At 44.3% G+C, this 16,499-nt stretch overlaps 6 protein-coding genes across 6 annotated transcripts; all 6 read left to right on the top strand.

Annotated features, from left to right (window-relative positions):
* Positions 1 to 3,374: 3,374 nt before the first annotated feature.
* O0I10_007640 (uncharacterized protein) lies at positions 3,375 to 3,890 on the top strand (the record flags this gene model as incomplete). Its single annotated transcript, XM_058487654.1, has 1 exon — positions 3,375 to 3,890. The coding sequence occupies one exon, from the start codon at positions 3,375 to 3,377 to the stop codon at positions 3,888 to 3,890; it is 516 nt and encodes a 171-aa protein (XP_058341476.1).
* Positions 3,891 to 3,946: 56 nt separating this feature from the next.
* O0I10_007639 (uncharacterized protein) lies at positions 3,947 to 4,600 on the top strand (the record flags this gene model as incomplete). The annotated part of the gene is made up of 1 exon (XM_058487653.1): positions 3,947 to 4,600. The coding sequence occupies one exon, from the start codon at positions 3,947 to 3,949 to the stop codon at positions 4,598 to 4,600; it is 654 nt and encodes a 217-aa protein (XP_058341475.1).
* A 92-nt stretch (positions 4,601 to 4,692) lies between these two features.
* O0I10_007638 (uncharacterized protein) lies at positions 4,693 to 6,165 on the top strand (the record flags this gene model as incomplete). Its single annotated transcript, XM_058487652.1, has 1 exon — positions 4,693 to 6,165. One exon carries the CDS (start codon positions 4,693 to 4,695, stop codon positions 6,163 to 6,165), a length of 1,473 nt encoding a protein of 490 aa, XP_058341474.1.
* Positions 6,166 to 6,919: 754 nt separating this feature from the next.
* Positions 6,920 to 8,269, top strand: O0I10_007637 (uncharacterized protein; the record flags this gene model as incomplete). Its single annotated transcript, XM_058487651.1, has 1 exon — positions 6,920 to 8,269. One exon carries the CDS (start codon positions 6,920 to 6,922, stop codon positions 8,267 to 8,269), a length of 1,350 nt encoding a protein of 449 aa, XP_058341473.1.
* Positions 8,270 to 8,466: 197 nt separating this feature from the next.
* On the top strand, positions 8,467 to 12,243 carry O0I10_007636 (uncharacterized protein; the record flags this gene model as incomplete). The annotated part of the gene is made up of 1 exon (XM_058487650.1): positions 8,467 to 12,243. One exon carries the CDS (start codon positions 8,467 to 8,469, stop codon positions 12,241 to 12,243), a length of 3,777 nt encoding a protein of 1,258 aa, XP_058341472.1.
* A 2,128-nt stretch (positions 12,244 to 14,371) lies between these two features.
* On the top strand, positions 14,372 to 14,722 carry O0I10_007635 (uncharacterized protein; the record flags this gene model as incomplete). Its single annotated transcript, XM_058487649.1, has 2 exons — positions 14,372 to 14,399; positions 14,451 to 14,722. The coding sequence occupies 2 exons, from the start codon at positions 14,372 to 14,374 to the stop codon at positions 14,720 to 14,722; spliced, it is 300 nt and encodes a 99-aa protein (XP_058341471.1).
* Positions 14,723 to 16,499: the final 1,777 nt, after the last annotated feature.

Raw genomic sequence — 16,499 nt, 5'->3', positions numbered from 1 at the left:
TGAGGCAAAGGAGCTTCGGTATGGTTCCATGGACAGCATTTATATCCGTTAGTAAAATAAGGCCGGCTAAATATACACCCGACTTAGTGGTGCAAAAAATTTCAACTTCAAAAAATCTTGGAGGTGGTAGGAAGCCCAGCCCCAGAAAAAAATTCACTTCGAAATCCGCTGGCAGTACAATACGCTCGGTGGGTAAGGTACAAAACGTCTGGTGGGTAAATGTACAATACGTCGGTGGGTTAACCCACCGACGTTATGTGCGAACTGGGTTGTGCACAGATTGTCATCCGGCGGATGAATTTTTTGACGGTTTTGGAGGCCTTATAGAATCCATAAGGTATATTGAGCTTTCTTTTTATCATTTGACTCCATATTTGGAGTTCAAAGGTATCCAGAAGTATCAATTATAAGAATTTAATGCAGCTGTTAGGGCTGAAGGCTATACAACAGTATCACTTATAAGGTACGATTCGGTTCAGTGGCATACAAGGGATAACTTTTACATATTCAATGACATTTTGAGATTACCACTACACATTTAATAATGTTGTGAAGGTTCCCAAGTCAAAATTTGTCAGCAATTACTTATTTAATGCTGCGTAGCCGATGTAACGTAAGAACTTACAAATGATAAAAATATTCTTGCTAAAGGTATTGTTTATCTTAACATTTCTTTCGTTGAAATAAATGAAAAAGATAATAAATCGGATACAATACATTGGTTGATTAACGCATTATCTTTATGTATTCTTTACACCGGGAAAATACTTTACCCACCGAGCGTTTTGTGCTTTTTACTCACCGGGCGTTTTGTACCCCTATTTCAATTTTTTCCATCCCAGCTACTATTTCTACAGGTCCACAAGTTCGCCTGACCCTGGCATGCACTAACATTTACCCGGGGTTTTTTTTACATGTATCAGTTGGCGTTATACGAAGGCAACGACTCAATGTCTTGGGCTCTTTGCGTCCTTTTCTTCCACGTGATCATTGCACTGCTGTTACCAGTTACCATAATTTCTCGCAAGGCGAGGAGAGCAGGAGACTAAGAGATAGAGATCACATTCACATCCTCACAACTACATGACTTGACTTGCCTCTGACCGCTCTGATACCTTAGTCAAACTGCACCACAAGGACTGCTTTTATATTTGTAAACAAAGTTTCAGGTCACGTTGACTTGTGGCTTGTCGAGAAACAGAGAAAAATTCGCTTGTGTGAGGCAAAGGGTGTCATGACTTGACATGTCCTTCTTGGCTATATTGGCACATTCCTTCCTTTCATTTGACACATCCTTCTTAGCTAGATTACATTTTCCATCATCATAGGTTTATTGCCTTATCATCTTTAGACATATCACATACCCATCTCTTTTAGTATTATTGATCTTACTCACATATATATATCCACCGATTCATCATGCAATAAACCTTAGTCAGTTATCTTGGTCCTCTTTATCCTCCATATCTCTTGGCTCATCTCTCTCTCTTTGTGTCCCATCACATTCTATTCCTTGCACTGCTGTCCCGATCAGTAGGCATCATCATCATCTTCACCTCTTTTCCTGTTCCCTGTCCTTGTCCTGTTGGAAAGCACCTAGCACCTTCCACCATCCCAAACCCATTCCTCACAAAGGGGCATGTTTTATATCTTCTCTGATCACCTTGAGCTACTAACCAAAGTTGTAGAACAAGGGTGCTTTTCTAGTTGAGTTTTCAATTTCAGCGATGGTTGACATGTAGGATGTTGAGAAAAGGGTAACAGAAACCTATATAAAAGAGATCACGTGCTCATGAGGTTCATGACTTCCCTCTGACCGCTGTGATGCCTTACTCAAAGTTGCCCACAAGCACTGCTCTTATACTTGTAAACAAAGGTTCAGACGAGGTTGACCTGTGGCTTGTCGAGAAACAGAGAAAATATTCGCTCGTGTGGGACAAAGGGGCATGTTTCATGTCTTCGCTAATCAACTTGGACCACTAACCAAAGTTGGAGAACATGGGTGGTTTTATTTGTAGTCGAGTGTTCAACTCGATCGCATCAGCAGATCCTACAACTCTCAACTTCGACTTGTCCACCGCTGACACCTTGAAGTGGAGTTAGGTCGTGGCCAAAGGTGCTGGCATGAAGGTCATTGCACCTTCCCGAGCACCTCGCGATGCCAACATTCCCACAATCTGTATGAGCACCACGATTTCACTCGTCAACAACTCTCTCGTAAGGCTGCCCGTTATCATGTCCTTATCAGGGCAGTCATGCCAGGAATAGATGAGAATTACTACGCGCGCACCAAAAATGTAGGCATGGTAGTAACGTAACCCAGCAACCAACCCAATAAACATGTCTCTCATCAATCCTCATTGACCATGCGCGCACCACTTTTGCTATCCCATGTCACCTGCATTCACCTACCATTGACCATGAGTGCACCAATTTTACTCCATCGTCTCACACATTATTACGTATATTATCGCTTCATCCAACCCGCTTGCACCATCACTCTTTTAATTAACAATGCTTTAATCGATTGTGTGTTATATTTTATGGTGAGCTTTCAACCATTATGTGCATAGTAGGAAACAGATTGCACAAGAAGTGATAATATACGTAATAATGTGTGAGACGATGGAGTAAAATTGGTGCACTCATGGTCAATGGTGGGTGAATGCAGGTGACATGGGATAGCAAAAGTGGTGCGCGCATGGTCAATGAGGATTGATGAGAGACATGTTTATTGGGTTGGTTGCTGGGTTACGTTACTACCATGCCTACATTTTTGGTGCGCGCGTAGTAATTCCCGAATAGATTAGTATAGCATCAACATACCGCGCAGCATGGCATGATGCTACATCACCTACCGCAGTACGCTATTTAGGATATCCATTGTATCATCGCCAGCAGCAATTAGATGAGTATTGGATGTATGGCATCAAAACCAAGATTGCCAGGCGTGCCAATATACTCAAAGCACGGAATTTATCAGTACGAGGTTCTGGTATGGTGCCCATTCTGGATTGATGCAGTACAAAGGTTTCAGCTCTCAGATATCCTTCCTAATCAGGCTGCCATTTGGCTAGCTTTATCTCGACTACAATCTCCCAACAGGAAATATTTATCGGACCTGACTCTGTGTCAAGTCGTGGCGTTTATTGCATGAATGCGTGTACTCAACAAAAGTTCCACAAGTGGAAGATCAAGGACACCAACTCGTCTGAATGCTTAATCTGGTGTCTCCAAAGCTCTTTTGCGTTCAGTAACGTTATACAAAGAGTAAACAATAAACAAACCCTTACATCCTTGCAATCTCGACATCTCAACTCGATCGACAGTTCACGATCTCAAAATTTCACCATGCCGGACTATGAATCCTTGCAATGGAGTCAGGTGGCGGCATGTGGTGCAGGCCTAAAGTGCTCACATCCTTGATTACAACTGAATGCTTAATTTGTAAGGCCGGAAATGAAGACTTATACCATATGTTTGTGGATTGTCCTATGAAGCGATCTTTTTGGATTGATGCTTTGGCGCATTTCCATTACCCATCCAAAAATCCATATGGCAAGCCCTTATCTCTCTCAAGTCCCTCGATAATCGACCATTATCCGGATCAGTTTTATGCCGTCTCGGTGCTATTCTGGCAGTCCTACGGCGCTGTCACTGGCGATGTGTTAAGCTACGCAGATGATCTCGAGGTGTTTTTGACATCACCCAATGAATGGCCGCTGCTTATGGATCTTCTGCGACTCTATCATCAAGCTTCTAATGCCAAAGTCAATTTGACAAAGACGGTGGTCATGCCTCTATCTGGTGAGCCACAGCAAGACTGGATCACATTAGCGGAAGGGGGGCTCTTTCGCGTTTATTTACGTTACACAAGAGCAAAACATTGAAGCAACAACACACCTACAAATCTCGACATCTCGAATCGCCATCAGCAATTTTCGACATGGCGAACTCTGATTCTCTCAAGTGGAGTCAGGTCGCAGCAAAAGGCGCCGGCATGCGTGTCATCTCGCCAACTCGAATTTTCGACGCAAATGCAACACTGTCTTCAGAGATCTTGTTTGAGCACCCTGATTTCAAGAATCAGCAACTGGCCAGAAAGGCTGCCTCCATCGTTCGACAAGCATTGACTCCCCAATCAGTTTTATTTTCGTTTCCTCCAACTTCATTTGCTCATCGTACCGAGGCATTTAAGAGTATTGAGGACAATATTGGTCCGCTTGCAGCTGTTCGTCCTCTGAGTTTATATAGCATCCACTCACGCGGTGATTTGCTTATTGAAGCCAAGTTCGTTTCACAGGAGCATGCTACAAAGGCTATCCAAGCTGGTATCACTCTTGATGACATTGTCTATAAGGCTTCGCCATCAGTTGCAGGTGTTGAGAAACCTTTGGTGCGCGTGCAACTTAATCTTTTGCACATGGCCACCAATACTGAATTGAAGGAAGGTTTATTATCTTCTTTACGTTATTACGGTAAGGTGTACCAAGTACGCCAGACTTTGTGCAATGGCTATTTTGAAGGCCAACTAACGGTGACGTTGGATCCGAGCCATGGTTATGTGGATGATGAAGGCAAGAGACAAGAGAGACATTAGCGGAAGGGTATGGCGCTCAATGGCACGATTCTACTAAGGACACAGCGGTAGTATATTTGGGATATCCACTCTTCCACAGTCGGGCACAACTTATGAGTTTCCTGGATAAGATCAAGGCCAAAATCATTAGGCACGCCAACATGCTGAAATCACGTGGTCTATCGATCCGGGGAGCAAGCATCGTGGCCAATTCTCTTTTACTCTCTCGTTTATGGCATATTCTTCGTGTGGTTCCAGTACCCTCTGAATGGATACGAGAAATCAAGAAAGAGATTCGATCCTTTTTACTTCCTTTCTGGCCCAAACCTGCGTGGGATACTTTAACCTTACCCAGATCACATGGTGCAGTGGGTTTGATTGATATCGAACACCAGAGCAAGGCATTACATTTCATTTATATTCAACGACTGTGCAAGAATCCACGGATAACCGATTTCCTATCACCCTGGATCATCAAGTATTATCAGCTACTGACAGGACATGCATCACTACTTCCATGGTTTCTTTATCCCGAATACTACAGCAAGCAAATGAAGGCTGATCCCAACATGTTACAGTTATGCTCAGTACTACAAGCACTACCTCCTCTGGCGATCTGTAATAGTTGGTCTCAACGATGGCTTTTGGATCTACCTTTGGAACCTACCATCACACCACCACCAAATCATCACAAGCTACCGATGCAGTATCTGTTATCCGATATTGCATACTGGGCGCAGGACCGGCAATGTTTTTTCTTTCACACCCGTCAGCTACCAAAGCCCCTTCACAACTTTGTCCAATCCCTTCCACAAGCAGTTTCAATCGCGCCTACAATCCTTACACTCATCAACTCGACCACGATATCCATCCAAGCATCCAGGATCCTTGGTCCAACACCTACTGCTTCACCACCGGTACCGAAATCTCGGCTGCCTTCCTTATCTCATTGGACTCTACAGGTGTCTACAAGATGTCATACCTCAGTACCAACATCAACATTAACCCAACTACGACGATCATGGCATCCACATTGGAAATTGATGCTTTCTCGTCCTCGGCCACCAGAAATACTCCCCCGTCCACTCTGCTTCATCTATCCAAGTTCCTTTTGGAAACGTTTTTGGCGCTCTGAGATTCCTCATAAAGCTTTCACACCCTGGTGGAGACTACTGCATGATTCCATCGGTACCAGACAAAAACTCCATAGTTGGAAGATCGCTGAGGTGGATACCCCTATTTGCCGCATCTGCAAGACCGAACCCGAAGATCTTCACCATCTTTTTGTGGATTGTCCTCGCAAGCACCAATTCTGGATTGATGCGCTAAATGCCTTTGACCTCTCTGCCACCTTTCCCACCAAACATTCAATATGGCATGCGTTACACACTCTACAATCCGCTCCTCGATCCTATTTGGCCGACTCTACGATGTACCGCTTCGGTATCATTATTGCGATACTGTGGCGATATCACTGGCGCTGCATTTTAGACCACACTGAATGGAACACGCAAGCTGCCATGAACCTTCTTAATTCTAATATTCTTTTCACATCATCCATTTCCCAGTCTGTTTCCACAATCTAATAAAGTCAACACTTTTATACAAAAAAATGTCACTGGCGATGTATCCTCGAGTATGATTATTGGTCTACACAATAAGCTATGAATCTCCTCACTTCCGATATCTTATACTCTTCATTTGTACCTGCTGATTTCCAAGCCAAGTCAATCAGTGCCTGAAAATGGATCCACATATGGCTCACCTTGGGAAAGTCCTCTGTCGCCTTCCTCAACTAACACCATCAAGCAGCTGGTCTGCAAGATGATTTCTCGATGTGCCACTCCGATTTTTCAAGTTTCCAACCTTGGGGTCACCACTAAAACCTCTGAGTCTACAATATCTCCTCTCGGACCTCGTTCATTGGGATATGCAACAACAACAACTGGTCCTTTCACCAACGCCACCATCACGGAAGGCAGTACGACAGGTTCGCTCGAATTTTGACCCCACGTCCTCCCAATATCAAGCTGCTAAGCTATGCAGATGATTTGGAGGTCTTTTTGGATAATCCACGGGAATGGCCAATATTACACGACTTGCTGTTACAATATCGACAAGCATCAAATGCAAAGGTCAATCTCAACAAAACGGTCCTGATGTCTCTTTCTGGAGGTTGCCACGAGGACTGGTTGTCGCTGGCCCGCTGGCGTCATCGTTTGGATCTCAATGGCACGATGGGAGAGCTCTTCCGCGTATAGTTACGTTACACAAAGAGCATACAGTATCCAACAAACTTCACTTCAACAAATCTCGACATCTCGCTCATCACCAATCGCAATGTCGACATCTGACACCTTGAAATGGAGTCAGGTTGTCGCAAAGGCTGCTGGAATGAAAGTCGTAACAGCTTCACGATTTAGCCGAGAGGCTTCCACAATGTCCTCAGATCTGCTTTTCGAATTACCGGAATTTTCGCAACAGCAAATGGCTCGCAAAGCTGCCACCATCATTCGCCAGGCTCTTGCCCCAGATACAGTTTTATTCTCATTTCCGCTCGTGGCTTTCACTCATCGTGCCGAAGCTTATAAAGCTATCACTGACCAAATCGGTCCCTTGGCCAGTATTAGACCATTAAGCAACTATGATCTCCGTGCACGCAAGGACTTGCTAATTTCAGTAACGTTCACGTGTGCCGAACATACCAAAAAGGCTATCGATTCTGGTATCACTGTTGATGATGTTGTGTACAAGGCTACTCCCAATGCACCAGGCGCAGAGAACCCATTGATGCGGGTGCAACTTAACTTGTTACATAACGCTGATGATCGCAATCTCAAGGAGGAATTGCTATCTTCTTTGCGTTATTATGGGAAGGTCTACCAAATCCGGCGCATATTATGCGATGGATATTTCGAGGGTCAACTGACAGTGACACTCGACCCTAGTGTTGGGTACAAGGACGATAAGGATGTCTATCACGAGGCTCAACCTCTTCAACGCATGTTGTATTTAGAGGCATGGGACGTCTATGCTCCTGCATCATTCAAGGGTGCTGCCCCTATTTGTTACTATTGTCGGCAATCGGGACATATCCGTAATGCTTGCCCTGATTTGATGAAACGGGTTTGCTTCGGATGTGGTAACAAAGGTCACACGATACGTTTCTGCAAAGCCAAAGAGCCAGAGGAGAAAAATGACACCACGTTGCTGCAGGAATATGAGGATGCTCAACAGAAGCATACTCCAGAGAAGACCACTTTGGATAAAGCCGATCAGACTTTGGAAAGTTCAGTTTTACGTGAGATCGCCAATGAACGGCTAGACAATACAGATGAGGATATGACTGACAGCATATCAACAAAGAAGGATGATGAAATGGATGTTGATGAATCAAACGACAGAGTAGCACAGAAAGGCAAAGAGCGTTCAGTTGACCCTAGTGAAGGTATCAATGCCTCCAAACATGCCCCAATCACAGTTGCTACCCACATGAAGGTTGACAGTCAAGCTGAGATGTTGGAAATGTCATCCGTGAAGCAGACCACGAAGGCCAAAAACGAGAAAGTCAAACGTAGCATGCTCACAAAGAGTACGTCTTCGTCACAGCGAACCAAAGTCTCGTCTCTAGATTTGAATCCGGTTATTCCAAAGCCCAAACCTAAGGATTCCGCCCGTAGGGCACAATGATATTACGCCCATTGAGAATAGGCTCTTTAAATGCCAGGAGCATTGTCAAAGAGTCTCAACATCAAACCCAACGCTCCTTTATATCTACTCTTCGCTCTCAATCCTTCGCTCTCGACATATTATGCCTTCAAGAAACATCTACGCTCTCTCGCCAACCTCATCTCACCAACGAGCAATTACACTCCTTTTCTCGCTTCATGTTCCCTGGCTGTTCGTGTGTGGTTACCAAGCATGTGGCCATCATCTGCATACGCTCGGATCTCTCACTCACCGATACTATGGTGTCTATGGATGAGCGTGTTGTTGTCGCGTCTATAGTAGACCATCAGCAACACACGTTGTGTCGTGTCATCAATTCCTATGTCCCGGCACAGCCTATTGCTCGCCCAGATTTCCTATCCTCATTTATGGCTCTGCCATTTATTGAAGATCTCAACTCTGAAGCTGGTCCTTGGGTGCTTGTGGGGGATTTCAACATGAACCTACATCACCATCACATCATTCGACAAGACCATGTGAAACCCTGGTATGACTGGATCCACTCTCATTTTAACAATTGCTTTCCCGAAGGATTGTCCTCTTTTAAACGCGGCAACTCTCGATCCACAATTGATTATATCTTTGGCCACCATTCCTTGGTTTCTCGGTTGACCAATGCCATGTCTCACTTTCTACCAAGCCAATGGACAGACCATGCATTGATGACCATTGACTTATTGCCAGCTAGACAAGATTTTGGTCCTGGAGCATGGCGTTTCAACCCGACCTTGCTATCTAATGAGAAGTTTGTAGCTCTCTTGGACCACGCCACAGAATTATTTCTCCAAGAGCTGCAGAATGAAGCGACATCACACCACGAACAATCACCACAACACCAATGGGAATCATTTAAACATATGCTGAAACACACAGCTCAGTGTTTCTCCAGAGGATCTACAACCAGAGCCAACCGCAATCTATCAACACTACAACGTCAACGACAAAATCTTTTATCAGCATTCGACCCACACAACAACCAGCCAGCCGACTCAACTATCAGCCAGCGACTACAACATATTGAACAGCAAATTGACAACTTGATACAACAACAGACACAGCATGCATTATTACGCTCCGCCACTCGATGGCATGACAAAGGAGAACGTAATAATCAGTACTTTTATCGAGTGATCAAAACGCGACAACAACAGCAGACGATCCAATCGTTAAAGAGCATGGACAACGGGACTACTTTGACAGACTCCAGAGCTATCATCCAAGAAACTCGTCGCTTTTATCAGAGGCTCTATACACCAGAAGACATTGATCCGACTGCAATAGATCAACTACTAAACAACATCCCGACAGATGTCAAGTTGTCGTCCTCTGATACCGAGGATATCTTATCGTCGTTGTCAAAGCTGGATCTTATTGATCTCTTGGACCATACACCTCTAGGTAAAAGCCCGGGGCTAGATGGAATACCTTTTGAAGTGTATCGCCATCTAGCACATAGATCACCACCATTTTGCTCGTTACTGCTTACTGTTATTCGCCAGGCTTTTGATGGCAACTTCCCGACGTCATGGCTCGAGACACGGATGGTCCTACTTTTCAAGAAAGGAGATCCCGAGTTACTTGCTAACTGGAGACCCTTGTCTTTGATCAACTCGGATGCAAAGTTATTCACTAAGCTCATCGCCAACCGTATCAACCCAATCCTTTCCCGAATCATCAATCCATATCAGACAGGCTTTATGTCACATCGTCTCATATCGGATAATGGATGGATCAATCAAGTACTCATGGCAAACGCAAGAGCTACACGGGCATCCAACACCTCGGTAGCAGTATTCCTGGACCAAGAAAAGGCGTATGATCGGGTGCACCCTGAATATTTGAGACGAGTCATGACTCACTTTGGTTTTCCCACATCGCTCATTAACAGTCTCTCCATGCTCTTTTTCAACACCAAGATCCATGTAAGTGTTAATGGCTGGCTGGGATCCCCCTTTATACAAGCCAGGGGTTTACGACAAGGCGACCCGTTATCACCACTGCTATTCAACATTGCTTTTGAACCTTTCTTGCGTTCAATATTGGCAAGTCCGCTACAAGGTGTTTCGCTGGTGCCGACCAATATCAGAAGCACATATAAAGCCCAGCCATCATCAGTACACTTCTACGACCAAGACGACAATGAACAATTGGATATGATCAGTGTTACGGCCATGGAATCACCACCAAGGATTAAACTACTGAGTTATGCCGATGATCTGGAAGTTTTCTTGGCAAGTCCGGATGAATGGGCCATTTTGAGTGCTCTCTTATTACAATATCGCCAAGCCTCCAATGCCAAGGTGAACCTAAGCAAGACTGTGATGATGCCTCTGGACGGCACCACCAATGATACATGGATTTCTTTAGCATCGACTTATGGGGCCCAATGGCATGACTCAGCGAATACAACCGCTTTACGTTATCTCGGTTATCCTTTATTCCACAACAACTCTCAGCTTGGCAATTACCTAGCTGACATCAAAGGTAAAATCATGCGACATGCGAATATACTGAAATCTCGCCATCTTTCGATTCGTGGTGCTGGTATGGTTGCCAACTCACTTTTACTATCCAAACTCTGGCATATCATGCGAGTTGTCCCGGTCCCCAAGTATTGGTTGAAGGAAGTGAAAACTGTCGTTCGTTCTTTTTTGCTACCATTTTGGCCTGCTCCCAGTTGGGATACCATGTGCTTACCACGTCGCTTTGGTGGAGTTGGTCTGGTGGATCTGAAAGCCCAAAGCCGAGCGCTACATTTTATATACCTACAACGTCTCTGTCAGCCGCTACAACGCTCTGACTTTGTCTCACAATGGATCATCAAATACTTTCAGCTTCTCACAGGACATTCCTCTCTCCTTCCTTGGTTTCTCTTTCCAAAGCGGTTTCACCCATGTATGAAGATGGATCAGAATATGGCACTTCTTGGTAAGGTACTTAGCCTTCTACCCCAATTGCCTCTCTCTTCAAGTTGGTCCAGACGATGGTTACTAGATCTGCCGTTACAAGCTGTCCTACTGCCTCATGCCCAATACCCATCCCTGCCACTACGATATCTACTTTCGGATATTGTGAGATGGGATCCAAGGCGACAATGTTTATTGTTTCTGCAACATCGACTATCCCCATCACTGACTCAAGTGGTTGACACCCTACACGATACAATCACCACCAATTCACAACATCCACTCCATCTGATTGACAACATCACTATTCACATCCCACATTCACTCCTAAGCTCACCCAGATACACTTCTCAGCAGTTCCAACCCAAGTCTTTCCTCCCGTCATTCAACCATTGGACAATACCAGTTTCTTCACGAAAGACGTCTTCCATTCCGCACCTCACCTTAACACAGCTCCGTCGAATTTGGCATCCTTCTTGGCAACGTATCCTCAACCGCCCTCGTCCACCGGAAATCCCTCGCCCCATATCTCTCATCTTTCCTCCATCCTTTTGGCGACGTTTTTGGAAGCTCCCACTCCCTCATAAGGCGATCACTCCATGGTGGTGTTTATTGCATGAATGTGTGGGTACCAGACAGAAGTTCTACAAGTGGAAGATCAAGGACACCACATCACCTGAATGCTCAATTTGTAAGGCCGGAAACGAAGACTTATATCATATGTTCGTGGACTGTCCTATGAAAAGACCTTTTTGGATCGACGCTTTGGCGCACTTTCATCTTTCCCACCTTCTACCCAACCAACAATGCATCTGGCACGCCCTTATCTCTCTCAAGTCCATCGATCATCGTCCTTTACCAGAACCAGTTTTGTGCCGTCTCGGTGCCATTCTGGCAGTCTTATGGCGTTGTCATTGGCGGTGTATCATCGAGAATGACGATTGGTCTAACCTACATGCTATGAATCTTCTTACATCAGATATCCTATACTCCTCTTTTGTACCTGCTGAGATTTCCTCTCCTATTTAATAAAGTCAACACTTGAATACAAAAAAAAAAATCAATGGCACGATGCTACCAGCAATTCAGCACTACGGAGAAGTCCCCTTCACGAGAATGTGTGATATGCAAAGCTGGTGATGAGGATCCTGATCACATGTTTGTGGAATGCCCTTACAAGAGACCATTCTGGATCGATGCCTTACAACTCCTACATCTCATCGACACTTTGCCTAACCAAAAAACTATTTGGCATGCTCTGGTAACATTGCCTACTCCGGACCAACAAGCACTCGACCACTCTACTCTCTGCCGCCTAGGATGCATCCTTGCTACCCTATGGAAATATCACTGGCGTTGTGTCATAGATGATGAGTTTTGGTATACAGCCAATGCTATGGGTCTCCTCTCCTCTAATGCACGTTTCTCGTCCTTTGTATCTTATACCTCAAAATCATAACTATTAATTCACACTTTAATACAAAAAAAAAAAAGCAATTCAGCACTACGCTACCTTGGATATCCGTTGTACCATACTCAGGCGCAACTTCTGCATTATTTGTCAGGCATTAAGGGTAAGATCACCAGACTCTATCTGGCGTCAATTCTGGCGACTCTCCTTACCCAACAAGGGTATCGCCGTCTGGTGGCGCATCCTGCATGATTGTGTTGTCCACCGTACCAAGCTCCATCGCTGGCAACCTAGCAAGTACCCAAGCTCGGAATGTCCTATCAGCCAATCTGCTCCAGAAACCTTATATCACATGGTCGTTGATTGTCCTAGGAAATGCCCCGCCTGGTTAGACGCTTTACAGCATTATCAATTACTTGGCCTCTTTCCTTCTCAAAGTTCCCTTTGGCATGCTTTCATCCGACTTTGATGAACCAATGGTTCACCACTCCTACTGTCTGTCCTAGTTCGTTTGGGCTGCATCTTGGAAGTGCTATGGAGACAACTCTGGCGTTGTGTCATTGATGATGAGCCTTGGATCAGTGACACCGCTTTCAATACTTTCAAATCTGATATCTTATATAAGTCCTTTGTACCTTCTGATTAATAAAGTCAACACTTGAATACAAAAAAAAAACCTCAATTCCAACGTCCTCTTTTCGTCCTTTATCCCTAATTCCTCGTCACAGCTATAAACAAAGTCCACACTTATATACAAATAAAGAAAAGTATAAAAGACCACCAGGATCTCCATGAATAAAGGCGTCAATCATATAAACGGTGTCACCGTGTTCTCTTTGTGATCCATTTTATTTAAGCACATCACAAATCCCACGCCCACAGACATGTGTAAACAACGATATGGACGCCGCAACATCCTTCGATCTGCTATTCTAAGATGCTTGACATCCACTTTATCACGAACTTCTTTATCTTGCATGGGCAACAGCAATGATCACGAGCATGAAAACATTTCTCGGTTGTTGACGTATCAGCTCCATCATCTTCGATCGAAGTTGTGGTATACCAAGATGTTTGACCACTTTATCAGTTTCAATCTACCACAACATCCTTTGCTGGCATGAACATCGACAACAATTCCCACGCCCAAACACATATACAATGAAGGCTGTTGTCATCAACATCGCCACACATCTCTTTCGTCTTTCGCACATAACATCAAGACCTTGCTATTTGGTAAGTGCTGAGAAGAGCTGCTTAGCGATTTGTATAGGTCGGAAATAGCTCATGCCTTGCTCTTTGTGATCATCTCTGCAGTTCTTTATTGCTTCATTACGTGTCTCCATTGTTGTCTTTGTTATATGTAATCTTATTCCCTGATGAATCCTTTGTGGTACATGCCTGGGTGTCATCTGGACTTCAAGAAGGAAGGTGCACAACGAGTGATGGAAGTAACAAGGCCCATTGATATAGGTCTATCTTTCAGGTCATATCACATTGACATCAGCTTTACTCTCAAGATGACGTTGTTCCGGTCGTTCTTATCATTGCTGTATCAAAAATCGACCATGAAGTGCCTCGACATTGCCATGGATCCAAGTTCAACGTTCCATGCTTGTTCCAGTGCCGAAAGGGGATCTGAGAAAAAAATGTGCTATACTGCGAGCGAAGACACGTATAGTCATCGACTTTGGAAGGAAGAACTGCAAGCCATAAAATTCAAGGGCTAGGACGATGTTGCAGAGCATGCTAGTTTTAAAAGAACCATTCCAAAGTAAGCAGTTTGGCTCATCATTTGATTCCAACTCAACAATTTTTTCTATAGCGGAAGTAAGGAAGATCATATGCGATTATTTGAATCGTTTCAAGGAACAAGCAAACATTTTGAGAATGAAGGCTACAGATCTTTCCAATCCACGGATTCCTGTCACGGCACCGAAATCATGCGCATACGGCTGGCCTCAGTATTTCGCTACCTATCCCGAGGACCTGCATGACTTCGAGAGCACACCTCAGCCCATGGAACAGCAACAGCAATCAGAGAACCGGTGCATCCTCCGTGATAACAAAGTAGCATTGTCAAGATTCATCGACTAATGCTTCTTGCCGCATCAATTCTTTTATCAATCGAACCAAGCAGCGTATGACTTAAGGCAAATGTGACATGATTATATGAACGACACCATCCGGCCATTCACCTCAGCTGTCAAAACCATCAACGCTTTCCGTTCATAGAAGGAAAAGGCCAGTTCTGCTTTAAGAAATCAACCACAGCTGCCCCCGATTCATACGATCTATGCGTGCTAAACAAGAGTACCGTGGTAAGATGAAAGCTTGCTGTTGATTTTTTTACTGATTTTTTTCCTAGGTCGATTGGTTCGTGACCTTGATAAGCAACCCATAAACTGCCTTTATACGATGAAGGAGTTCCAGAAAGGAAGGTGGTGATCGGCTACGTCAGGAAGAGCCAAGGCGACGAGCCAGACCAGAAAAGACAGGAGCTATTGATGAAAATGGCAGCATGTCCTGAAGAGCGATGTTCCCCAGAGAAGATATTCGCATCCATGTCATCAAAATCCAGTTCAAGCATTTTGGACCGAGGTGCAGACAACCAGTACATCCTTGATGCTGACATGAGTGGCACACAAAGTGAACCTTTCAACCTATGAATGCGAGAAGGACATTCGATCTAATGGTCCACCCGCTGACAGCTATGATGCAGCAAGGAGCACTACTCGGACATGACTTCGTTCCCAGACCAAGATACAAACGACTTCGCCACGACCATTCTTCAAAGTTCAAACTGGTCATAGGCACAAAGTGCTCAACATTCTTGTAACATCATTGGCAAGAATCGATTGTGAGCATGTATCAATGCGGGGAAACGTCATCAACGAATGGCTTTGAGCCATCAGTCGTTCAACAGCGCCTACAAACAACTCTATGAATTCGATGAGATCGCCCAATTGAGGCAACTATGGTCAAAATTTGATTCTGCTAACACGTATTTGCAAATGGGAATTACCAGATGCACGACATGCCGCCAGTAGTTTAGTGTCCATAATACCCATATCAGATTATGTTCTCTTTGAAAATTTTAGAGGCAAATGTATGTTAAGAAACAAAGGGAACAAAGGGACAAGATAATGTACTATGAGACTGATGTGTATTCAGAAGACCAATTGCCTCTCTTTTTATATTATTGAAGATTTGAAACTAGCGTTGCGGTGATAAGACTGTAGGATGTAGATGGACGTATCAAATGGATGTTGGCCACGTTGTAAAAGTACATCGCTATCTTAATCCTGTTAACGACCATTGATAAAGCAGGGATAGTTTAACCGTGTGTTGGATCTCGGAGGATGACGGTGTATGTGTATAAGATAATTGGTGCTTGCCATTTGGCATAGATGATAGGTGCATGTCATTGTATGTATGTGCACCACACCTTTGATAGCTGATTACATCCCTTACATGTTCGCAGATCCTGATTTTATGCATGCATATTATTCATAGCAAGGTCCTCTGTAGAGACTCCCTATGATCTATCAGTGCATCGCTATTCTCAATAGTCATTTTATCACTTTTTGTGGTCACTGAAGTACCCACGCCCACTGTGCAGATATAAACACGATGAATGTTGTCGCTCATTGCTCTTCTCCTAACCTCTCTTCCTTCCTATCATCACTTTTGATTGCCAACATCTCCAAAAGCTCTTGGTGAGTATCGTGATTGAGAGCCCTTTCTTTGGACAATCCATGTGCTAATGTTTGTGATGATCCTGAAGGTTTCATTGTTATCCTAGTACTTCCATTTTTCCTTGTTGCCATTGTGATCAATGGCTCTTTTAATACGGTAAAACCTGATCACCTCA

Source organism: Lichtheimia ornata, assembly GCF_029851405.1.
Source record: "Lichtheimia ornata isolate CBS 291.66 chromosome Unknown scaffold00038, whole genome shotgun sequence".
In the NCBI taxonomy this organism is placed as follows: domain Eukaryota; kingdom Fungi; phylum Mucoromycota; class Mucoromycetes; order Mucorales; family Lichtheimiaceae; genus Lichtheimia; species Lichtheimia ornata.
Note: the sequence above shows the minus strand (reverse complement) of the source record. Positions and strands in the feature narration are given on the sequence as shown.